A 23,748-nucleotide genomic window follows, 5' to 3' on the forward strand; every position below is an offset into this window, starting at 1 on the left:
TGTTGGGCGCGGGGCCGGGCGGCGGCAGCGCGTGCGCGCTGGTGCGCAGCGTGAGGCGGCTGCGGCGGTGCGGCACCGGCCCCGGCCCCGCGCCCCGGCCCCGCCCTGCCCGCGGCCCGGCTCGGAGCGGCGCCCGCGTGGATGGGATGGAAGCGGGACCTTCGGGAGCAGGTGGGGGAGCGGGGCGCCGCGCGGCGCTTCCGTCGGGGTGCGGCGGGGAGGGAGCGCGGCCTACGGCGGGGGCCGCGGGGGGGGGGGGCCGCGCCGGTTCCTGGTCCCGGAACGGGGGATGCGGGGGGGATGCGGGGCGCGGGCATCGAGCGCGGGGATCCGCAGGGCTCTGCCCGGCCCGCTGCGCTCCCGGCGCCGCGCTGCTGTGCGATCCGGGCTCGGCGCGCCCCGCCGCCGTCGCGTTGGCAGCTGAGCCGGGCGGGGGGCCGTGTGGGGCCGTGTCACAACCGGCTGCATCGCATCTCGTATCATCTCATCATCTCATATCGTAGTAATATAATATCATCTCATCTCATACAATCATCTCATATCGTGATCATATCATATCGTCCCGTCCCGTCCGTCCCGGGCAGCGGCCCGCGGAGCCGTGCAGATGCCGATATCCTCGTTGCCGGAGCTTTGGGGCCGGTTTTTTTGTCGGAGCGCCGCACCCCGCTGTGTGCGGGAGGCACGGAGCGCCGCTCGGCCTCAAATCCAGGCCTGCGGGATTCGGGCTGTCATTAAAACCCGCTGGGAAGGGCCGTGGCCGCGCAGCCCCCGGGCAGGGAGCGCCGCTTTGGGCTTCGGGCTGGGTTTGCCGTAAGGATTTGCCGTAAGGATTTGTCCTTACGGCTCCGCAGCGGCGGGTCGGTATGAAGCAGGGAGCTCCAGCCCAGCGCCGTGCCTCAGCATCCCGTGTGCGTGCTGTGAGCCCGCTGCCGGCCCAGCTGTGTGCACCGGGATCGTGGAGCACGCGGAGCGTGAGAGCGTGTGCAGAGGAGTGCGTGGAAGGCGGCTCTGAAGCCAAGCTTGGTTTTCCCCCCAACTTTCCGCGCTCTTTATCCTTCGCAAGTTTCCTGAACGCTCGTAGTCTTAACCGTTGTCTTCCTGTGCAAAGCCTTGCAGAAAACCCGGTGCTGTTCCCTCTGTCGGATCTCTTTATCTTCAGGAAACGTGCAATCACACGAGGGTGCTTCTAGGACAGGATTATACCGAGACACAAAGCCGGGAGCAGCACCTTGCCTGGAGACTGAGCACGTGTGGTTTCTCCCTGAATGCTTTCTGTAGTCCGCCTCTAAAGCTAGCAAAGAACAGAACGGAGACAAATGATCGAAATGGCCGATGTTGGAAGGAGGACAAATGGGCAGAAAGGCACTGCTTTTCAGCAGGGTGGCATCGGGGTCGGTAACAGCTGTGTGTGGGTTTTAACCTCTCTTTGGGGGAAGGGTCCAGATTGTGGGGTCACTGGGGCTGCCCCACGGACAGGAGATACCCTCACATGTGGGTACGTGAGGGCGAAGCTGTCCTCGCCTTTGTCCTGCCTCTTCCCCAGGAGCTGGAGGCTTTCTTTGTCTGTCAGCTGCACTTTCTTCTCCCTGAAAGGCTACACCAGTGTCTGTGAAACTCTCCTGGAACAGACGGGAGAGATGTTATCTTCTGCCCTTCCTAGGCGCTGTTAGCAGAGACCCTGGGGCTGTGGTCGTGGATGAGTGGAGGAGAGCCTGGAGAGCAGTGCTGGCTGCCAGGCCCCGGCCCTTTGCTGCAGACACAAATGTGTGCATTCCCAGCTCTCTGTTCTCTGCCGGCTGCTGTGTGCTCCTCCACATGGCAGGCGGACAGCCAGGTTAGCAGCCTGCAAGGCTGTAGTTGGGTTTTTCCCAATCTGGGATGCAGAAGTGTTGGCCCTGGTGAGCCTCTGCTGTGGGTTGGATCCCCTACTTGCTATGTTTGGAGGCAGTTGGGCTGTTGTGGGGTCAGATTGTTTGTCAGATCCCTTCAGAGGGACCAGGAGTGGATGTGGGGCTGCTTCAGCAGGCAGCCCTTGTGGGTTTCATGCACTGAGCTGTGCCTGTGCTGGTTCACAGCCCTTATTAACAGCTGTGCAGACAGAAACAGCCTCGCCTCTTAATGAGAGCTGTGATGGAGTTGGAAACATTGCTGCTGTTCTGTTAGGATCTGCTGTAGCATCACTAAGTTCCCTTTCTGCATGTGGGCGTCTCAGATGACCGACTCCTAGAAAATAAAGCATAAAAGGCCTTGGAAAGTGTTTATAATCTGAAATGCAGCTTTTAGTTGAACAGGGAAGCACAGCATGCAGAGTTGGCTGTTTTCTCCCATGCTGCAGAATTGCACATGCTGTGGAGCAGGCAGGGTTGGCACGAGGGAGGCCTGCAGCTGCCCTGGTGCTGGGGGAGGTTTCTCACTTGATGCTTTCAGGTTTATTGCCAGGGATTTCCAAGCTGGAGTTTGATGTGGTGTAACTTTGCTACACGAGATGCTCGATGCAGGCAGTGCTAAGAGTTAAACTGTGCTTGAACCTGGTGGTGCTCGGGGTGCCGGGGCTGTGGGCATCTGGGTGTGCAGGGATTAAATCCAGAGTGCTTCTAGAAGCCTTCGTGGGATGGTGTCTGGCACTGCTTCCTTAGGGCTGCTGCTTTGGAAGGTGCTTTGGGGTGCATCTAAGGAGGTCAAATGGAGCAACCTGGCTCTTGGGAGAGCGCTTAACACTGGGTAATAGGGAGCAGTAGGGAAACTCCTTCCATTTAAAAAAAGGGGAGGAAAGAAACGAAGGGAAGGAAAGCCTGAAGCACCCAGAAACCTCATTGTTTTGTGTGCAGCGTTTTGAGAAACAAAAAGGCTGATTTATGGCTGGCTCTTTGGGGGCAGCAGATGACAGATGTTATTATTTGGAGCCCATTCCACCGCAAGGGGAGAGCTGGCCGTGGGGAGGGCAGGTGCTGGTGTGGCTGGGTGCAGGTGGGGCTGTGGGATGCACTGGGGGCACAGGGCTGTCCTGACGTGGGACAGGCATCCCTGCAGCACAGCAGACGGGGCTGCTGGTGGGATTTGCTCAGCTCCTTGAAAGGCAGAAGGTCTGGCTCTCCATGCACCGTGGCCTTGGAGCAGTGGACTTTCCTGCTGGTGCTGTTGCTTGCTGTGCCTCCTGCTGGGAGTTTTCACTTGCAGTGGTTTGTGAGGTTGGTTTAGGGTGGAAAACGGTTCAGGATGAGGCCGGGATGCGTGATGTGTGGGGGCCCAGCGTACACACGGCAGCCCTGCTGCTCTCCTCCGCTTCCCAGCTTCATCTTCGCGCTGCTGGTTGTGCAGGAGGGGCCGTCGCAGAAGTGATAAAACTTCCTTTTGTCTCGGCTCCATTGCGGCCCCTCTCCTGAATGCCGCCTTGGAGGGGATTTAAATGACATGGTAATTTCACGCCTTCCCACCGGTGCTTTGGCCCAGGCAGCTGTTGGTCAGCGGGTTGTGTTCACCGGCTGTTACCGTATCGGAAACAAAGCCTCTTCCAGCGCTGCTCACCCCAGCCCGACTCACCCTGGCAGCGCCGCGCTCGCTGCCATCCCTGCCCAGCGCTGCTTCCGAGCATCCGAGGCAGCCTCTCCTGCCCGCCGCGTCCCCGGGGCACGGCTTTGTGTGCCAAAGTCTGTGATTCCTCCCAGGCTGCTGAATTTATAATGGCAGGCGGATTTTCTACCGCTCACTGGCTGCATTGTGCTGCAGGAACAACACTCGCCCTGCAGCCCCTGGCCCTCGGCGCCCTCATTTACATGACAAAGTGGGAGTCTGTGCGGCTTTGCCATGGAGAGTCGAGGTATGCGAAGAAGCCCCTGTGTCTGGAGGTGGTTGGGTCGCTCTAACGAGGCTCCTTCCACCAAACGGGGACTCCGCTGGCCCTTTTTCTGCAGATAAGTCTGCGGTGTGGGGGTTTGGCGGGGCTCTGTCAGGCGCCGCTCTGCCTCCAGCGCGCTGTGGCACGGCCGGGCCGTAGGGAAGGATCGGTCCAACACACGGGTTCCCTTCGGGGTCTCTGTCACGTTGTTGAAATGCACAGAGCCCGTCCCACAAGGCGGTTCTGGGGCCGTGGAGCTGCGTGCAGGTGCTGTGTGTTGCCTTCAGTCTCTGCTTTCAGATACAGTTCTGTCCCAGGTAGGCACTGCTGTGCCAGCTGCAAAGCCTACGAGGTAACAGCTTTTTAAGAATCCTTGGAACTCAAGGTGATTCGGAAAGGAAAAGTAACCAGCATCCTTCTTTTGCTGGAGGGGCGAAGCAGTAGTGAGCCTGGGGCTGCGCTGTGGTGGGCAACTGCTTCAGCTCCTCGTGATCCAGGACCTCTGCAGACACCAAGATGAAACCCTCTGATGCAGCACAGACAGCAGCTTTCCCATCCTTGGCACTGCTGCCCTCAGCTTGGTGGAGCTGTGCTCTCCAGCAGGGGTGTCCAGAGAAGTTCCACTGCATTCACAACATTCCGTGGCTTACATTGAACTCCTGAGCCGGCTCTTGTGTTGCTTGAAGTTGGTTCCTTAATCTGTGATTCACAATCTTAATTGTGAGGGTTCATGCTCACAAAGCATCTGGAGATCTCCAGGTGCAGGAAGGGCAGAGCAGAGCCATGCACTTCCTGAGGGGCCGCATGGTTTGTGCTCGAGAGGCAGAGCAGGGAGGTGGAGGCTCCATCAGTGCTGGCAAATACCTGCAGTTGATTGCTGCCTCTGATTTAAAAACATTTCATCTCGTAGCCAGGGTGCTGGAGATTGCCAAGAAAGGTTCATCATGCAGAGACATGAATCGTACTGCAAGCAGTTGATCAGCAAATCAGCTCCTTAAAACGAGCTGCCTCTGCAGTGCCGCACAGCTCTTCCCTCCTGCGTTGTTCCCATCCACTCCTCTCCTCTGCCTGTGGCCCTGGGTGCATCTCAGGGCAGCCCTGATGGAGTCCTGGGGCACAGTGGCATTTCATCCACAGCAAATCTTGCAGAGATCAGGTGCAAAACTGAAAAGGACATTTGGAGTTTAAGTTGCTGATCTCACGTTCTTCTCCTTCCAGTATTTTGAGCCTGGGATCGTAATTTGGGTTTAAGTGGAAACTGGGTGAGAGTGAGGGGTGGTGAGAGCTCCGTGTGTTACGGATCCTAAATCGGAGCCGGGATGCTGTCTGGGGGCTGGCTTCGACAGTTGGCCATGCAGATGGAGTGCTCTGAATATCTGATCTGCTGCATCCCTGCCCAGCTGGCTGAAGACCTCACTGGGTTTTGAGAAGCAAATAAGATGCAGACTGGGATGGATGGAGATTGGGAAAGTGGGAAGGGAGCAGGAAGGGCAGATCTTGCTTCAGAGAGCAGCGCCGTTCATCACGTCTCCAGCTCCAGATCTCCATCAGTAAATCTGCATAATAATTTGTAACGTGTAATAATGTGAGAAGAGCCACTGCATCCCCTTCACAGAGCCGGAGCCCACGCTGAAGTGGGGCTGGAGGTATTTTCAGCTGCCTCCCATAATCCAGAGGGAAGGTGCCCAGGAAGCTCCATGCACCTCCAGCTGTGCTGCTGCGAGCCGTGCAGCTTTGGGCATGGGGTGTGGGTTTGGGATGTGGCGATGCGAGGGCTGTGGGCTCCAGCTGTGTGATTTTGGGATTTCCAGCCCTGCTGACCCTTTGCTTTCTCTCCATCAGCTGCAGGCGCTTACCTGCCACCCTTGCAGCAGGTATTTCAAGCGCCGCGTCGGCCCGGGATAGGAACTGTTGGGAAGCCCATCAAGCTCTTGGCCAACTACTTTGAAGTGGACATTCCCAAGATCGACGTGTATCATTATGAAGTGGATATCAAGCCTGACAAATGCCCCCGCAGAGTCAACAGGTAAGGCAAGTATTAGAGGTTTTGGAGTTCGTTCCTTGCTTCCAGTTTCCTTGCAGGAAGTGCCTTCCTTCCTCTTCACCAGTGGAAACCAGCAGGGGGACGTTGTCTGTGCTTAGCTTTGTCCCCTCCGTGCTGAGGTGGAAAAGCAGCATTCAGTGGTGTTGGAAGCAGATTTGGTGCCCCGTGGCCTCCAGCCCAGGTGTGCTCATGCCCAGCAAACACCTGGACGCTGCCAGCTTTGGTGCCTGGAGCCCCTGTGTGCTGAAGTCTCAGCGCTGCTCAACGTGTGCAGCTGGCTGAATGTTGTGAGCTGTGTTTGTGCAGCAGGGTTTGTTCCTGATAGCTTAGAAGGTCCTGAACTTAGCACACGCTCCTGCTTCTTCAAAGCAGCTGTGCAATTTTGGCAACAATCGCGTCATTTAAAAATAGGAAGCCCCAGACCTTGGGCCATTGCATGGGTTTTTTTCTTTTTTTTTTTTCCTTTTTTTTTTGACACCCTTTTCACTCTCCTTCCCTTCCTGCCCAAAGCAGCCTGGGTGGCTCTGTGTCTCAGAGGCCAGTGAGCAGATGCTGTAGCTGCTATTTCCTATACTCTTGGCAGCTTGTGTCCATGGAGTGCGCTGCAGGTTGGCAGCCAGCTACTGCATGCTGTGTAAACTTGTTCTGCTGAAACTGATTTAACAAGCTGTGGGGCAAGGCATGTAGGTGTTGTGTGGGTGCTCTCTTGCCTTGGGAAGGACCTGGCTCTGCCATTCCTTGGCCTGCAGCACTGCAGTGAGAGCCCAGAGGTGCCTCAGGTGGAGAAGCTCAGCACCTGGCAGTCACACATCAGGCTGTGAAGAAACTGGCAAACCAAACCTCGCTCCTCTCTCCCCTGTGCCTTTCTTTCTTGCCTCTGCTTGTCTGTGTAGGGAAGTCGTGGAGTACATGGTACAGCACTTCAAACCTCAGATCTTTGGCGACCGGAAGCCAGTCTACGATGGGAAGAAAAACATTTACACTGTTACGGCCTTACCCATTGGAAATGAGAGGGTAAGAGTGGGACGGGGGATCCCCGAGCATGGGAAGAGCCAACTGAAAAATGAACCACCTCTCTTTGTGCTGTGACCGTGAAGTCCTGTGCCAGCGCCGTGATTGCTTCGCTTCCCTTCTGCACTCAGGTTGACTTTGAGGTGACAATCCCAGGAGAAGGCAAGGACAGGATATTTAAGGTCTCTATCAAATGGATGGCCATCGTGAGCTGGCGCATGCTCCACGAAGCCCTGGTGAGCGGGCAGATCCCTGTGCCTTTGGAGTCTGTCCAGGCACTGGATGTGGCCATGAGGCACCTGGCTTCCATGAGGTACGTGCACGTGGCTGGGGTGTCGCTGCCTTGCCCTGATGTGGTCAGTGCCTGTTGCTCCATGTGCTGTTTTCTCTGCTTTGCAGGTACACCCCGGTTGGCCGCTCCTTCTTCTCCCCCCCTGAAGGCTATTACCACCCCCTGGGAGGTGGCAGGGAGGTCTGGTTCGGTTTCCACCAGTCCGTCAGGCCTGCCATGTGGAAGATGATGCTCAACATTGATGGTGATGTATTTTTCATGCCAAAACACTTTGCTCTCAAGCATGCCCAGCACAGTCACATTTGCCCACAGAAAGGAGCACAGGCTAGAACTTAGCACTGTAGGTTGGGGGCTTTTTGTTTAAGTCTGGCTGATGGGAGTCCAGTGTCCAGTGTTGAATGTGGTGGGGTGGGGGGTCAGCAGTAGGGAACTGCAGCACTGGGGCTGGGTGTGTTTGGGGAAACTGGACCTTGCCTGCTCTTGGGTCAGGTCTGACTGTTGAAGGAGAGCAGAGAAACATCATGGTGTCTGTTCCTCAGTTTCTGCAACGGCCTTCTACAAAGCCCAGCCTGTAATTGAGTTCATGTGTGAGGTGCTGGATATCCGGAACATCGATGAACAACCGAAGCCACTGACAGACTCACAGAGAGTGCGTTTCACCAAGGAGATCAAAGGTAGAGCCTCTGGGCAGAGCTGAGGGGCCCTGCTGCAGTGTTGACCTCAGCCTGGCGCTGCTGCAGACTGGCTTTGTCAAATCAGCTTATCTCCCACCCCGGCAGCAGCAGGGAATGCAGGGTTTGCGCCTTTAAAACGCTGCCTGGGGCACTGTTGCCTCCCTTGCTGCACTTCTCAGGCATCCACAAGCATACCTGCTCTGCAAACAGCTAATTATTTAAGGAAGGTGTTCGTAGTGTCACGGGGAGATCGGGCCAAAGGGAATCATTCCCACGTTTACAAGTGGTTCTGCTGTGTCTTTCTGTCTGCATCAGGTTTGAAGGTAGAGGTTACCCACTGTGGGCAGATGAAGAGGAAATACCGTGTGTGTAACGTGACCCGGCGGCCGGCCAGCCACCAGACGTAAGGAGGGTGGGAAGATGCCCTCGGAAAAATCTGAACTGTTCTCCTTTTTAGCAGCTGCCGTTCGTGTTAGGGAGAGCTGGAGGGAAAACTCCAGGCTGTGACAGCAAAAGGAGATGTGCTTTGCACTGTGCAGCAGTCTTGGGCACAGGAGCTTGCACTGCTCTGTGTCATGTGCTGCGAGAGTGGGTGGCGAGGGGAGGAGGGTGGGAGTGGAGAGGATGCTTTGTCTGGCAGAGGCACGCAGCGGAGGGCGGGAGCTGACATGCCAGGAGTTGTCCTAGTTTTTACCTCTGAGTTTGGTTTTCTTCTTGCTTAAAATAGACGCTGCTGAAGCAGAAGCTTTGGCGGGGGATAAAGCGATCCCCTGCCTTAAAATTATTTGCATGTGCCTGGGAGGGGAGTTGGCCAAGGAGTCCTTCTGTGCGGGGGGCTGTGGGCCAAGAGCAGCCCATCCTGCTCTGGGACTGTCCTGCTCCCCATGGACCCCTGTGGGGCTGGGTGGCTCCCTCAGAGCTGGCAGAGGAGCCCTCAGTGCTGAGCTGTCTGCACGTCTGCTCCTTGTGCTTTCCCTGCCCCTATAAATGTTCAGGATCTGATTAACCTTTGCCTGAATCCCAGCTCAACTCCCAAAGAAGGCACCAAGCACGGAAGTCCTTCGGAGTGCCATGTGGCTGTATTTATGTACCTGACAGCAGCATGCATGGCATGTCCTGTCATAAACATTTGCCCTGATTAGCTGGATTAGCGAGGAAGAGCTTTATTTAGAGATCACAGTGTTAGGCTGGGATGAGAGTATTCCTGTCTTGATTTCTGAAAATACTTCTGTTCTGCTTTTTATTTTCTTGAGCGAGAGCCTGCCAGTTCCCTCTCTTCTCAGCCAGAGTAAGGAGTGCTTGAGTTTTGGAAGTGTCTGTTTTGAGTAGGTGCATCCTTCGTGTCCTGCTTCTGCCAGGTTTCCCCTGCAGCTGGAGAGTGGTCAGACAGTGGAGTGCACAGTGGCTCAGTACTTCAAGCAGAAATACAACCTGCAGCTGAAATACCCTCACCTCCCGTGTCTCCAGGTTGGCCAAGAGCAGAAGCACACATACCTGCCCTTGGAGGTGAGTGCTGGCTTCTGCACTGTTGAGTGTTCCAGCTTTTGGGCACGGTCAGAAGCAAAAGCAGTGTGGCCTCTGGCCTTTGCTGGCAAATGCCTGACAATGTTCTGCAGCTAATGGGTAATGGGTGCTAACTACTGCAATACTGACCTGGTGAGGGCTGCTGCTAAGAAGTGAGGGATGAGACCGTGCTCATGCTGTAAAGATGCTGCTCTCCTGTAGGTTTGTCACCAGTGGTGACACAGGGCAGGTTAGCCGTGGTCCTCACTTTTTTAACACGTGGCTGCTTGCTTTCCTCTGCACGCAGGTGTGTAACATCGTGGCAGGCCAGCGGTGCATCAAGAAGCTCACAGACAATCAAACATCAACCATGATAAAAGCAACGGCCAGGTCTGCCCCAGACAGGCAGGAGGAGATCAGCCGCCTGGTAAGTGCCACCATGGCAGGGGTTGGTGTTGGACCGGGGCTCTGGTGGCAGGCTGTGCTGTGTCAGCAGTGTGCCTCACTCTGGTCCTGCTGCTAAGCTGCACAGCAGGAAGCAGCTGTGGCCTGCCTACAAGATGCTGGTTAATGGCTTGGTTATTCTTCTCTGACTGAATCCCCCATCCTAGGCATCTGCATGTGAGGGATGCTTGCACAGGAGAATGCAGCTCGGAGTGACAGGGAAAATTCAAATGCAGCGAATTCAGGTCCTCAGGTTCAAGCAAAGTGACACAAAGGGAGGTGAACTTAAAATAGAAAAGCAAATGAGAGAGGTAGCTCCAGCTCCAGATGTGTGTGGAGATGTGTGTTATCAGCCTGTGGTATGGAAACTGTCTGCAGGTCTCCTTGGGACAAGCAGGGGAATGAGAAACCTGGCTCTGGCAGCAGCTGGACAGGAGCTGTGTAGCAGTGCTGTTGTTACCAAACGGATGTCTCTGGGCTTTGGAAGCTGGGGATGCTTTTAATTCCCTTTGGGGCTTTTGATAACAGAATCTTGCTCTCCAAACTTTCCCATTGATGCCTTACATCTCAGGAGCCTGCTCTGCTCTCAGTTACATCAGTCAGTTCATTCAGAGCTCAGGTCCTCCACAGGTCAGTTTGGATGGCAGAGTTTGGCCTTTTGTGTTCAATCACTTCCCCTTCCCTACCAGGAGGAATTCAGCTTTGTAGAGAGCAGAACTTGAGGTGCCCTTGTTTCCTGGTCAGCTGAATGCTGCATGGCACAAAGCAGTCGGTCTCATTCCTTTTTCCTTTTTCCATTGGCCCTTCCTTCCCTCTGCAGATGAAGAATGCCAGCTACAACCTGGATCCATACATCCAGGAGTTTGGGATCAAGGTGAAGGATGACATGACAGAGGTGACGGGGAGGGTCCTGCCGGCGCCTATCCTGCAGTATGGAGGCAGGGTAAGCAGGGCTGTGCTGGTTGGCTGCAGTGCACAGGGATGGATGCTCTCACCGTGGGAAACACTGTTTTTGACTGAAATTTGTGCTACCTTCAGATTTATAGATCAGAGGTGGGATTTTTTTATTGGAGCACCTCCGTGTTTTTTGCAATATGACTTTGCTGAAAGTTGTAAGCGTGAGTCATGCAGTGACAGGGAAGTGGGCTGAAAGGGAGAGGGATATTTGGGGTCAGGCTGTGGTTCTCCCACGGTCTGTGTGGTTGACACGTGGATGGGCTCTGTGTCCACACCCAGAGAGATGCCTGGTTCTCAGGACTCTGCTTTGTGATGCCGCGCGAGAGCAGCTCAGGTGAGTTTTCCATCACCTTGGAGGAGCTGAAATTCTTAACTACCCATGGCTGAGAGCCACAGTCGTCCTTGGAAGAGCAGGGAGCAGCTTTCAGCAAGCACAGCTCTTCAGGGCGTGCAGCTTGATGAGTGCAGACACAGCACGTGCATCCCAGGGACTGCCGGCGTGGGGCCGGTCCTGCTGTGCCTCGTGGCCCCTCGGCGGCAGCGCTCTGACCGTCTGTTTGCCTTGCAGAACCGAGCCATTGCAACTCCCAACCAGGGCGTGTGGGACATGCGAGGGAAGCAGTTCTACAACGGCATTGAGATCAAAGTCTGGGCGATTGCTTGCTTTGCCCCGCAGAAGCAGTGTCGAGAAGAGGTGCTGAAGTAAGGAAACGGGCAGCCCGTGAGGGTGGGAGGAGGCAGGAGGAGCTGTGCTGGCATGCAGTGCAGCGCTGCTGTCTGCAGCCCGGGGCTGCGCTTCCCTTCCTGCTGACATTGGATCTGTGTGAGGCTGAACGGCTTGCTGGTACAAATTTGATCCAGGTTCAGGCTGGGTGTTGGGTGCTGATTCTTGTTAGTTTATCCGGAGTGCACGGCTGTTTATCCTGGCGAGGTTGAAGCCAGCACATCATCGCTGTAACACGTGTGGGCTGCCAGTCTCTCTTTCCTCGCTCTGTCCTTTGCATCAGGTGTCTCGTTCTGATGCTGCCAGCCCTGAGGCCGGTGGCGCTGCACTGAGCTCTTCTGACCTGTATTTCCTCAAGGAGAAGGTGGATGAGGTTGTCAGAAATATTTAGTTAAAAGTTTCTGCAATAACCCAGGAGCTCAGGATTGAATTTAATTTGGCTAATGAACTTTCTGTCCCACTTTACTCCGTGATTTACCTTGGAGAGGTTTTCCTTTGTGCTGTGACATCACTGGGTCTCTGCATCCTCACATTGCCCTTTGTTATCCCCCTGTCCACTGGATTAACCAATGTTTCCCCCTGGAATAAGATTCCTCTCCTCTTGTCTTCAGTGGCCAAAGCAGCAGTGTTCCTGCTGCTTTCAAGGACACACAGTGCCTTCTGGAACAGAATGCTTCCTGCATGGATTACACTAACGTGCCGTGGGTTTTTATGATATAGGAGTCTTAGGGTAGCTGTCTGATTTGATAGCAAAGTGACGCTGAGCAGAGAGAGTTCATGTGGTTTAGAGAGCTGTCACCTTAGTTTTGAATTCTGGTGGGATCCCAAGTTTCTCCTGACCAAGAGTGGAAGCAGTGAGGTGAGCGTTCTGCGTGGCTCTCTGGCTGTGTTTAACAGTGTCATTTGGGATGGGTTGGAGCAGCTCAAAGCCTCTCTGTCTGCGGTAACTGTGTGCAGGTGGGAGTAGCACTGCACTCCCCTTATCACCCCTTCAGGGTAGGCTCTTCCACTGGCAGAGCTGGGAGCTCCCTGCATCACATTTATCCTTGGCAATCCTTGGCAATCTGTCTTGGTAGTGTAGCTGACCTTGCGTGCAGCAGAGCACTTTGGTTTGATAAGTGAAGGCTGCTCTTGGCTTTGCAAATCACCTGGAAATCAACCTTTCCCAGAGAACAGGTCTGCTCCCCTTCTCATTTCTAAATAGGAATAGCTCACAGCTCCTTGGGTCCTCAGGAAAAGTCTTTACTGTGGGTAAGAGAGCACTAAGAGAGGATGGCCAGGCCGGGGCCGCTCAGCTCTAACACGTGTTGGACTTCTGCTGGCATTCACCGTGTGGGCTGATTTTGGGCTGCTTTTTCTCTCCTCTCGGGCACAGGAACTTTACAGACCAGCTGCGTAAGATCTCCAAGGACGCAGGGATGCCGATCCAGGGCCAGCCCTGTTTCTGTAAATATGCCCAGGGTGCAGACAGTGTGGAGCCCATGTTTCGGCACCTCAAGAACACCTATTCAGGGCTTCAGCTCATCATTGTCATCCTGCCAGGAAAAACACCAGTGTACGGTGCGTCTTGGGCGGGGGGGGGGGGGGAGAAGTGAAGGGTTTTGCTCTGGTTCAGGAGGGCTGGCTGTGTCCCTTCCACTTTCTCCCTCCATTTTTGAGGGCGATGCTGAAAGCTGTGTTTTGCTGATTGCCTGCCCGTTCCTATGCTTCCTCTGCCCACAGCCGAGGTGAAGCGTGTTGGGGACACTCTCCTGGGAATGGCCACACAGTGCGTCCAGGTCAAGAATGTGGTGAAAACCTCCCCACAGACCCTTTCCAACCTCTGCCTCAAGATCAACGTCAAGCTTGGCGGGATCAACAACATCCTAGTGCCTCACCAGCGGTTCGTATGGCTGCTGCCTGTCGTGGCTTTAGGGCTTGTGTGCTGTGTTCCATGTCATCCCTTCCCTCAGACTGTGCAGTACTTGCAGCTGTGTAAAGCAGCTCCCTGAAATGAAGGCTTGTAGCCCATCCTGCCTTGTGACAAGCTGTTCGTATGCCTGTGTCCACCCCAGAGCCTGGAGGTTGGGAGATGTCCTCTGGCCATCTGCTCTTCTCTGTTGGGCTGTGCACTGTCCTGAGATGCCCCCAGGAGGCTGACTGCTGCTTTCTCTTCTTTCCCACCAGCTCTGCTGTCTTTCAGCAACCAGTGATATTCCTCGGGGCTGATGTCACTCACCCACCTGCTGGAGATGGGAAGAAACCCTCAATAACAGCTGTAAGTTCCAGTTCTGGGGCTGGGCTCAGTCGTGCTTGGTAGGCTTGCTGAGAGGCAGGAACTGGAGCGAGACTTGTGTGCTACTTCACCACCGTGGTGACGCTTCTCAGGGTGGCCCCATGCCCTGTGGGCGCCTCCTGGGGAGCTGGGGAACACCTGAAGGTGCCGCGCTGCAAAGTTGTTGGGTTCCTTCTGAGCTGCAGGGAGAGCTGGCAGCAGCCAGCAGATGGGGCTCGCGAGGTGCCGAGCCCTGCAGTGCTGTCGGATGGCCGCGCGGGGAGCTGCGTGCTGCCATCGCTGGAGGCATCGCAGCGCTTCCACGGCAGCCCTGGAGGAACCTTCCCCAGATGGGAGAGTGGGGATTTGGGAACGGAAGAAATGGAGTGGCTTTGTTTATTCACTCCAAGCCCGTGATGAGCATCCATGGAGTGAGGGATGTCTGCTCGTGTTTTTGGTGAGGCTCTGACAGCTTGCCTTGTGCTTGGTGCAGACAAGGAGAGTGTCAGGTTCTCGCAGCGTCTGTTTTAATTAAGCACTTCAGCATTTTCCTATTAAGTTCTTAGCTTTCCAGGACTCGTAGCTCAGGTTTTCCTTGGCATGCAAATGTCTTTGGAGGATTGTTTTTTTTTCTTAATTAAAAGGGGTTGGGAAATGCTTTTGGCTGTTTGTTCATAGGTGTGGGTGGGACAGAACAGTCTGTTTCCTGGCGGCGGCGCTTCCACTCTGAAAACATCCTCTGTGTCTTTCTGCACAGAACCACTGTGGAGTTTTAGTTTTAATTTCTATAAAAGCTTTTTCTGATCTGCAAGGGCGAAGGGGTGGAGCCTTCAGATGGCCTTGTTCTTCTCCTTGGTTTGTTGTTAATAAGACCACAGAAAAGGGCCCATCACAGGGGCCAGAGGAAACATTTCTATTGAGCGTCTCAGCAGGCCGAAGCCTAGAGCTCCTTTTGCTAAGCAGCAGAGAAACTGAGTGTGAGGGCCACGGGGCAGGAGCATTGCTGTGCAGGATGTGTGCCTGCGGTGCTTTCCCTGCCCTGCGTGGTGGGACACAGATGACACAGCAGCATCCCCACCAGCACTCTGGATGTGTGTCACAGTGGGGGCCAGAGCCACCCCGGCACCCGTGACTCACGCCGTGCCTCCGCCCCTGCATCACGGCCAAGCCTGGCTGCTCTCAGGACGTTGCCTGACATCTTTGAGGTCTGCCCTCCGCAGTGCCCAGCTGCTATGGGTGACTCCCCGCTCAGCAGCTGCCACGAGGTGACTCATCCCACTGCGTCCTTGGGGAGGGCAGACTGCTGCCGTCTGGGGCAGCGCCGCTGCCTGCGACTGAGCGGAGCGTGGGGACGTGGGGATGTGATGCTGCCAGCTGCTCCTTGCAGACATTTGAGCAGAGAGCCTCCTGGCTGTCCTGCGTGGGCAGGGCGCTGGTGCTTTTGCTGTGGTTGGAGAGCTAAGAGCTGGTATCAGAGCTTCTTGTTGTAAGCGTAATAAAGACTTAAGCAGCGTTTACAGCAGTGGCGTGGCGGTGGTAGGGGAGGTTTTGTACCTGGAGATGTCACCGGCGCAGCAAAGCAGGTTCAGCATGATGCTGTCATTCGTGGAAGCCAAAAACTTCAAGTGAGGGATGGAGAGAGAAGTGTGCCCATAGGCAGAAAGGGCATTCCCCTTTCAATCATCTGCATTTGTGCAGGAGTGTGGAAACAGAGCAGAAACAGCCCCGTCTCAGCCCACACAGCCACGTGGCTCAGCAGTGCCCACCAAGTCACCAGAATTTCCCCAAAGTGCCACACAGGGCTCTAGAGAGCATGAAACTGGGATGTGGCTGCCACCAGGGTTGTCCTTTCTGGGTTGCACTTGCCTGTGTGGTATTTGCTGCCCCATCTCCTGAGCTGTGAGCTCGAGGTGCTCTGCCTGCAGTCAGCCGTGGGTGTTTGAGACAGTCAGAGGATGGGAAAGTCCCACGTCCCCTTCGTCCATGCTGTGGTAACACGTGGGCCTGTCCCACCGCTGTCCCTGCAGGTTGTGGGCAGCATGGACGCCCACCCCAGCCGGTACTGTGCCACAGTGCGCGTGCAGCGTCCTCGCCAGGAAATCATTGAGGATCTGTCCTACATGGTGAGGGAGCTCCTCATCCAGTTCTACAAATCCACGCGCTTCAAACCCACCAGGATCATCTTCTACCGTGACGGTGTTCCCGAGGGGCAGCTCCCACAGGTGAGCAGCCTTTGCTTCTCTCTCAGCCTCACGTGCTTTTACTCGACGAAGAAGGCCAGCAAAGAGCTTCAGTGCCCCGAGTTTGCCTTGCTCACACTTGTGTTGCCTGGAATTTTGGGGTTTTGCTGAAATGCTGTGGGTGTACTGGTGGTGTTGGGCTGATTCAACAGTGTGGAACTGAGCCAGAGCCTTGCAAAGCTGGTGCTGGGCACCTGGCAGTCACTCAGTCACACAGCTTAGCAGCATGAGGACACCAGACGGCTGGTGCTTGGAAGCTCCCCATGAGGCTGCGTTTGAGCACTGTCCTCTTTTCCCACTTGTGTTGGGGATGCATTGTGCTGAGGGGTGCTCATGGCTGGCAGTGTAAGATCTCTTGGTTCTGCCTGCTGGTTAGCCTAAAGCTGCACTAGCTGCTGCATGGAGAAGGCTGGGTGCAGACACAGGCCATTGGGTCCACTCACTTTACACTGTGTGTCTCTCTAGATCCTTCACTATGAGCTGCTAGCAATCCGAGATGCCTGCATCAAACTGGAAAAGGATTACCAGCCTGGCATCACTTACATCGTTGTCCAGAAAAGGCATCACACCCGCCTCTTCTGCGCAGACAAGAACGAGAGGGTGAGCGCTGGGCCTGGGGGGGGCTGCTTCATTGCCAGCTTTTAGGAGCAGCCAGCCCTGGACTGAGTGCAAAGCTCACCACTGGCAGGCAGAGCACTTTCTTGAATGAAATGTGCTGCTCAGCTGACTCCTGTATCTGTGAGGATTAGGCTTCTAGAAACCCAGACAGCTGTTTGCTGTTATGATGAGTTACTGGGTGCTGACGATCCTGGTGACTCCTTGAAATAGCCTCTGTCAGCCTGAAAACATCTGTTGTTTTGGTGATAGCTGCAGTTGCTGACGTTGTGGCGGGATGAATAACCCCTTGCTTGCCCACAGCTCACACAAAGTTTGTGTGCTCTGTGCTGTGCAGTAAGGCACTGATCATTGTAGCTTTTCCTAGATTTGGTCCAAATTTAGGGTTAAACTGTCGTGTAGCCAGACTCAGTCTCTACCTGGACGTAAAGGCTTAATCTTGGGACCTGAGGGCCGCGTTTGATCATAGCCTAAAGCCCTCGTATCTCGTGACAGAGGCCCCAGTGCACACTGTCTGCAGAGATCCCTGGTGTTCCGCTCACTGAATTTTCATCTGAGCAGTGGGATGGGCCGTGCCCAGACCTCACCCTGCCTGCTCCTTTGATGTCGTTTGCTCTGTGTGTACGTCATGCCTGGTGTTGATGCTGGCAGAAAATGCTGGCAAGCTTGTCGGGACAGGGAGCAGAGTAGGATGACCTGATTCTGTTCCCCTGTAATAAAGTGGCTCTGCACAGTGCTTTCCAACTGAGACATGGAGATGGTGACCCCGTGCTGTGGCCCTGGTGCAGGGCAGCTGTTACAGACAGCGCTCTGGATAGCAGGAAGTAGCCAAACTCTGCAATGCTTGGATCTCTTTCTTTTCTCTGTAGATTGGGAAGAGCGGAAACATCCCAGCAGGAACAACAGTGGACACAAACATCACCCACCCTTTCGAGTTTGACTTTTACTTGTGCAGTCATGCAGGCATTCAGGTACTGTGCTGCAGGGCTGGCTGTTGTGATGCATTGTTTTCCTTTGGTTCTTGTTGCAAATTTCACTCTTGTGCATCTGAAGGAGACATGGAGATGTGGGTAGTTTGATCCAAGCTGCCATCATGATGGTTTGTGCTGGCAGGTGCCAGGACGGCCACTGCATGACGTGGCATGTGCTTGGCTTCTCTCCTGGAGCCAAAGATCTCCTCTGAGAATTTCCTTCTTTGGAGCAGCCAGTTCAGCAGCTTGTCAGATGGTGCCCAAGCACGCAGGGCTCGCTGGTGCGCCTGGTCATCAGCAGGGCCCTGCTGTCTGGTGTGGGCGGGAGAGCTGCGGCCAGCCGTCCCTGGAGGAGCTGGCTTGCTTTGCAGCTGCCTTTCATCAGGCAGCCAAGATTAATCAGAAACCATACAGAAGAAATTGCACTCCATCTACAGCTGCTTCCACAAGGGAGGATTTTTGGCATCCATTCCTCCTGCAAGGAGCTGGCTTCGGTGGGAGCACGGGGGGAGCTCTGTGCTGGTGCAGTGTGATGCAGTGGGGCTGTGCGGTGTTGGGAGCCTGGGCAAGCAGCACAGAAGCACCAGCAGTGCCTGGCTGTAGTTTATGCTTCAGTGCAAAGTGCTTTCCTGCCTGTTCACTTTTAGGGCTCCCAAAGTAAAGGACCACGGGCCCCTCACCTACTGAGCTTGTTTTGACAGCTTGTTTAGATTGAGGAGGAGGGTGACCAGGATGCAGGGCAGCTGCCTGCAGATAACCGGTCTGCGGGCGCCAGCAGCACCTCTCCCAGCACTGTGTCTCCTTGCAGGGTACGAGCCGGCCCTCCCATTACTACGTGCTCTGGGATGACAACCGGTTCACGGCAGATGAGCTGCAGATCCTCACGTACCAGCTGTGCCATACCTACGTGCGCTGCACTCGCTCGGTCTCCATCCCAGCCCCGGCTTACTACGCCCGGCTGGTGGCATTCAGAGCCAGGTACCACCTCGTGGACAAGGAGCACGACAGGTGAGGGGGCTGTGCCTGTGGTCCCAGGGAGGACAAACCCTGCGGGAGGGCAGTGGGGCCCGAGCACCTTGCTTTTGTGTGCAGCAGGGCCTGCTGCTGAGCTGCTCGGCAAAAGACCTTTGGTTAAGAGTGGTTCGCCCATGGCTGCGTCCTCTTAGGTCTCAGTGTAGGAGGGAAGGGGGATTAAGGAGTGTGAAATCCCATCTTGGGCATCCCTGGAGTGTCTGAGCATTGCCACACTCCTCAGGGTGCCAGAATCCCTGCAGCGCTGGGCTTGGCTCACGTGTAGCACAAGGCAGAAATGCAGGCGATTTCCAGCGCAGCAGACTGGTATCAGAGGGAGTTCTCAGTGTTCCTGGGTGGGGGGAATTTCAGTTAATTACACAACTATTTTCTTGCACTTTCAGTGGCGAGGGCAGCCATATATCTGGACAGAGCAACGGCAGAGACCCCCAGGCCTTGGCGAAGGCTGTGCAGGTTCATCAGGACACTTTACGTACCATGTACTTTGCTTGAAAGCCTAACTTTTGTTACCTCACTCAAGAAAGCTTTCAGATTTGTAGGAGCCATACAAAAAAGGAAGCATTGGGACACCTTGTTTTGTTTTTTTTCCAATGAGAAATCACTGCAGGGCAGGCAGCGTCGGTTCGAGGCAGGAGACCAGCACCACCGGACGGGAAGATCCAACACCTCGGTAGGATTGGAAGAGACTGATTATTTTTTTAATTTTTTTCTGGCTTTGCAAAATTTTGACCTGACCAAACACCTGAAGGCATTCGAGGAAGGGATAAAAGTCCCAGGAGGCGGAAGCAGGTTTTCATGTTTAAGATGCAATACTAGAGACTCCTGACTGTGAAAGGCGGATTTTGGTCCTCCGTTGCCCATCAGGCGCTGGTAGGTATTTTTTGTGGGGGTTGGGGGGAGGGGATTTTTAGAGCCTTAAAACAGAAGACTAGATTTATAAAACTAATATTTTAGAATACGAGATGCTTTAATGGGTTAAGGGGAAAAAAAAACAGCTAGTTTATAGATAACTCTAACACTAACAGCTCCCCGCCCCCGAGTTCCCCCCATATGACGTAAGGCACCCTAGCACTTAGAACTGAAAACTGTCTTCCTTGTGTTAAAAGCTAGTTAGCTGCTGCCATTTGAAGCAACAGTCACAGACTTTTCCGTGGGTGAGTGCCTTACTACGATGCTGCAAAATTTCAATGTTTTTAATCTTGTAAGGAGAATAGTAATCTTGTCTTGATGGTGGTCCATATTTCCATCGGAAGGAGTTAATTTCTATGGTCCTGAGTTGCAGTTTGTGTTAGATCACAACCTCGTGGTGGTTGAACTCTGTTGAAAGATGTGCACTTTCATATAGGACACGTTTGATGGCTGCTGACCCATTTTTGTTTCCAATGTACTACTTGTTATTTAAACCCGTGTCTGACAAATGGGGGCCCTGTCATCCCATGAGGACAGAAATCACTATCAGTTTCTTTTTTTCTTCTGTCTTTTTTTTTTTTTCTCCTCAATTTCTATGATGGACACCGGGATTTTTTTACTGAGCATTATTTTTATACGATACCGAGTCTGTTGCCAAATCACAGTCATTCACATCCTCACAGTTTACATCGCCGCGCTCGCACCAGAGGTTCCCAACGTTTCCTGTGTGTTGCACAGTGTGGCCGTGCAGCTCGGGGCCTCTCCACCGTTGTGCTGCTATCTTGTGCTGCTCTTTGTGTCGCCCTATCGTCGATTTGTGCGCGGGGTTTTTATTCTGAAAGCACACCAGAGGCGTTCCTTAGGCAGGATGATCAAATCCTTGTTCTCGTCGTGGGGAAGCTCCTCCTGATCTCTTTTGGACAGGGAGAAAAAAGGCCTTGTTTGTTTGTTTGTTTCCAGCAGTAACGTGGTGGCTGCTTTTCAGACTCGTTTTGCTGCACAGAATGACCATCACGCACAGCAGGGCAGCAGTAACAACTCATTACCAATGGCATGTGGGCAGATGGGTGGGTTTTTTTTCTATATGAAAGCTTTGCACAACACTTCCTTGAAGAGGGAGACTGCGTGCACTCCTACCGAGCTCTCAGCAGAGCTCTGTCACCATTTTACTGCCAAAAGTGTTTCTAGAGCAGATCTGTCACCAGCGCTGCCCCTTGCCAGTGCACGGATGGAAGCACACCTTTTGTTTTCTGCTTTCTGATGTTTAAACTCGCCTTGCCTTCATGAAATCCGCTCTAGTCATGCTGGCCCATTGATCTGTCCTAATACTGGGAATTCACTCTGCCTGTTTTCTTTCTGGGCAACGTGTTTGTGAACAACGAAGACATCAATATGCTATGCAAACTAAGTGCTGAGCCCACTGATGTCACCCTTGGTGAAGATCCTACATTTAGCACAGTTGTCTTTTTCCTCAAGACTGCAGTATTTGGTTCACGTTTTCCTTTGCACCTTGTGTCAAACGCCACTGCTGTCTGTCTGCAGGGTGGTGGGGAGGAGACCAGGAGCTCTTCGTGGTCAGTAGGGTGTGAAGTCTTAGGAAAGCTTTTAGAGAGCAGGGAATGCCTCAACTCAAAGTGTCAACGCGAGAAGCCTACATTCCTATACACAAGTGCCTGCATAGTGACACAAATCCAGCACCTCTCCATTTCATCCTCACACCTCTGGCTTGTGTTCCTCGAAAGCCAAACGCTCTCAGAGGGGCTGTGCCTGCTCACCTCGGATGAGAAAGCCCCTTGTTAAGAACCACACCGGGGTTGAGGTCAAGGTTCTCTCTGTCAGTGGGTTTGTTCACCAGCATTACAACGGAACGCACCCAGCTGCTGGCGGCAGCGAGGGCCGAAGGTCTTTTGGTTCCTAGTTCTTCTTTTAGTGTTTTAGTTGGGTCTAGAATCCTGAACCGTCTTTTAGGAGCTGTGGCATAGCGCGTGCCATTTTTAACCCTTTGAAAAGAGATAGTGTGGGCATTTACAAAACAGCTTGTTGCTCTGTAACATTTTTTTTTTTAATCTTGAGACTTGAAATGTAAAATGGACCTTTAAGATTTGCACTCATTTGTAAGGTGGCTGTTCATAGAGAACTATGAATGAAGACTTGCTGATGTAGCACCTACTTTTAACAGCAATTTTAACTACACAAAAGCTTCACAGCTTCTGAAATGCTCAGCTGGTGACTTGCAGATCGTGTTCTGCCCTTATTTCACCCTCTGCATTAGGTTTTCATGGTCTTGATTCAATAAAGAAGCCAAACTCAATAGCTGCTGTGCCCTTTAAGCCGTATTTCCACTTTGAAGATGTTTAGGAGGGGTGTGATTACCCGCATGTTTTCTATAACAGACTATGCACTGTACCTCCTGTGCCGCTCCAGCATTCAGTATTTCTACCGTTTTCTCACCCAAGATGCACCCAAATAAGTGCATGTTGAGGTGCTGTGCATTTTGCTACCCGTAGCAGATAGCTGTTAAGCCAGAGGCGTATCAGGATTTGTAGTTAGCCACAAACCCCACGCGGACATCCCGAATGGCTCCGAGTCTCTCTGCCTTCTCAGTGCACCCGCGTTCCTTCTGCAACTGGAAACATCGCCAAGTGCATGCAAGCCTTGTGGGAAGAGGAATAACTTCCATTTACCTGTGGGTTGTTGGATGCTGTTTGATTCCCTTGTCTCATACCTGGACGTGACGGGGTCAGTCGGGGCATCCCGAGCCTCTGACCTGATGCCTGGTGTCACAAAGCATTCAGCGTTGCCTCGTGGAAGGTTTTCTTCTTGGAAAATGAGCGTGAATAAAGAAAAGAAGGTGGTTCTTTTAGGAAGGGAAGCCAGACAGCAGGACAGCAATAAACACATGAAATTCATATCTTGCCTGAGTGATTTGCACTTCAATAGTTGTGAAAGAAAATTGATGGGGACTCCAGTGCTTTTGTGTTCAGTTCTAGCCCCTTTCGTACCTCCTTTATACAACAAGTGTTGAACTGCACACGGGGTGTTTGCAAACACTCCTTGGGTTGTGATTTTTCTTGCGGTTATTTTTTTTGCTTTAGCTTGAACTCTGTATGGTCCATTTGTTGAATAGATGTGAACAGTTGATGTACAGTACTTACTAAACAAGCAGCAGCACAAAACTTATTTTATTAAGAAAATATGGCGTATATTTTAAAGGTTGGGTATCAACTTTGTTTTTTTTTTCTTTTTTTGTACGTGTGGAATTCAGACTGGTAAAGAGTAACAAAACCCCTGGATTAGGCCAAAAGGTAACGCTGTAAGATCGTAACCACCTCTTTATTAAAGAAAATGGGATGATTAAAGAGCTCCAGAACATTGTATTTATATTTGATTTCATCGCTTTTGTGGATTTTTTTTTAATTATTTTTTTTTATTTTTTTTTGCCTTAATCCTGATTTTTGCTTGCAACTTTGACTTTGCAGTCCCAAGTGTCTGTTACCCTGTAAGTGTTGGCAGAAGACCTAAATAAAAGCAATGTGAACATGTTGGGGTGACACTCCTGAGTCAGATCGCGTGGGGAAGGAGGAAGCGTGCGTGCTGAGTGCTGAGCTCAGTTGCAGAGGGCCTGGGGACGAGCGGTGAAATGCTGACTGTAGCTGAATTGCATCAGATGCTGTGGAGGATCCAAAACCCCTCGCTTTCCAGCTTAGCCCAATTTAATGAGAGAAACACTCAAGTGAACAACGACGCGCTTAAAACTTCTTGGATGATGACAGCGAATTCCACTTTTCATTAAAATACCATCTGTCCCAGAAAGGACTTCATTGGAGCTCCTCGGGTTATTAAATGGCAGAAACACACACCAAAATACGCTGCCACTTTGGGCTTTTGGCTTTGGAGCCTTAGCGTGACTCGCGTGGTTTTGAGACAAGTAATATAAAGGCAGGACTGTTCTCTGGATTTGCCTGGACTCAAATCCGAGACCTGATGTAAAACCGCTACTTGGTTTCTTACCTGGATCTTTTGTTCTCTGTTCAAACAGTCCCTACAGCTGTAGGTAAACCTGGGTGCATTTACACAGCTGACTTCAGCTGTTTGCAGGTTGGATGGGTTTGATCTCTGGAGCACGCCGCTCCTGCCCTCGGCCGGTCGGTTTGGCCTTTTCTGTTGGAATGAGGCTGTGGAAGGATGCTTCCAATGGCCGTACGGCCCCGCTGTGCAGCTGCACGTGCTCTGTGTGAGGCTC

General features: G+C 53.3%; 1 protein-coding gene across 2 annotated transcripts; it reads left to right on the plus strand.

Annotated features, from left to right (window-relative positions):
- The first annotated feature begins 100 nt into the window (after positions 1 to 100).
- LOC122193448 (protein argonaute-1) lies at positions 101 to 23,045 on the plus strand. 2 transcript variants are annotated; one of them, XR_006182910.1, is made up of 20 exons: positions 101 to 171; positions 5,678 to 5,861; positions 6,773 to 6,893; positions 7,022 to 7,203; positions 7,290 to 7,426; positions 7,722 to 7,856; positions 8,172 to 8,259; positions 9,215 to 9,362; positions 9,667 to 9,786; positions 10,624 to 10,746; positions 11,329 to 11,462; positions 12,860 to 13,044; positions 13,207 to 13,366; positions 13,651 to 13,741; positions 15,766 to 15,960; positions 16,444 to 16,578; positions 17,463 to 17,564; positions 18,373 to 18,572; positions 18,980 to 19,466; positions 22,985 to 23,045. XR_006182910.1 is itself a non-coding variant. In XM_042894230.1 (19 exons), exons 1-19 carry the CDS (start codon positions 147 to 149, stop codon positions 19,086 to 19,088), a joined length of 2,574 nt encoding a protein of 857 aa, XP_042750164.1. In that variant the 5' UTR covers positions 101 to 146; the 3' UTR covers positions 19,089 to 23,045. The 2 variants fall into 2 exon arrangements, 1 of the variants encoding a protein (XP_042750164.1); XM_042894230.1 differs by having other exon boundaries at positions 18,980 to 23,045.
- The last annotated feature ends 703 nt before the right edge of the window (positions 23,046 to 23,748 follow it).

This window comes from Lagopus leucura, unplaced genomic scaffold, assembly GCF_019238085.1.
Source record: "Lagopus leucura isolate 7727_CA_CO unplaced genomic scaffold, USGS_WTPT01 136-5_obj-0_obj, whole genome shotgun sequence".
In the NCBI taxonomy this organism is placed as follows: Eukaryota; Metazoa; Chordata; class Aves; order Galliformes; family Phasianidae; genus Lagopus; species Lagopus leucura.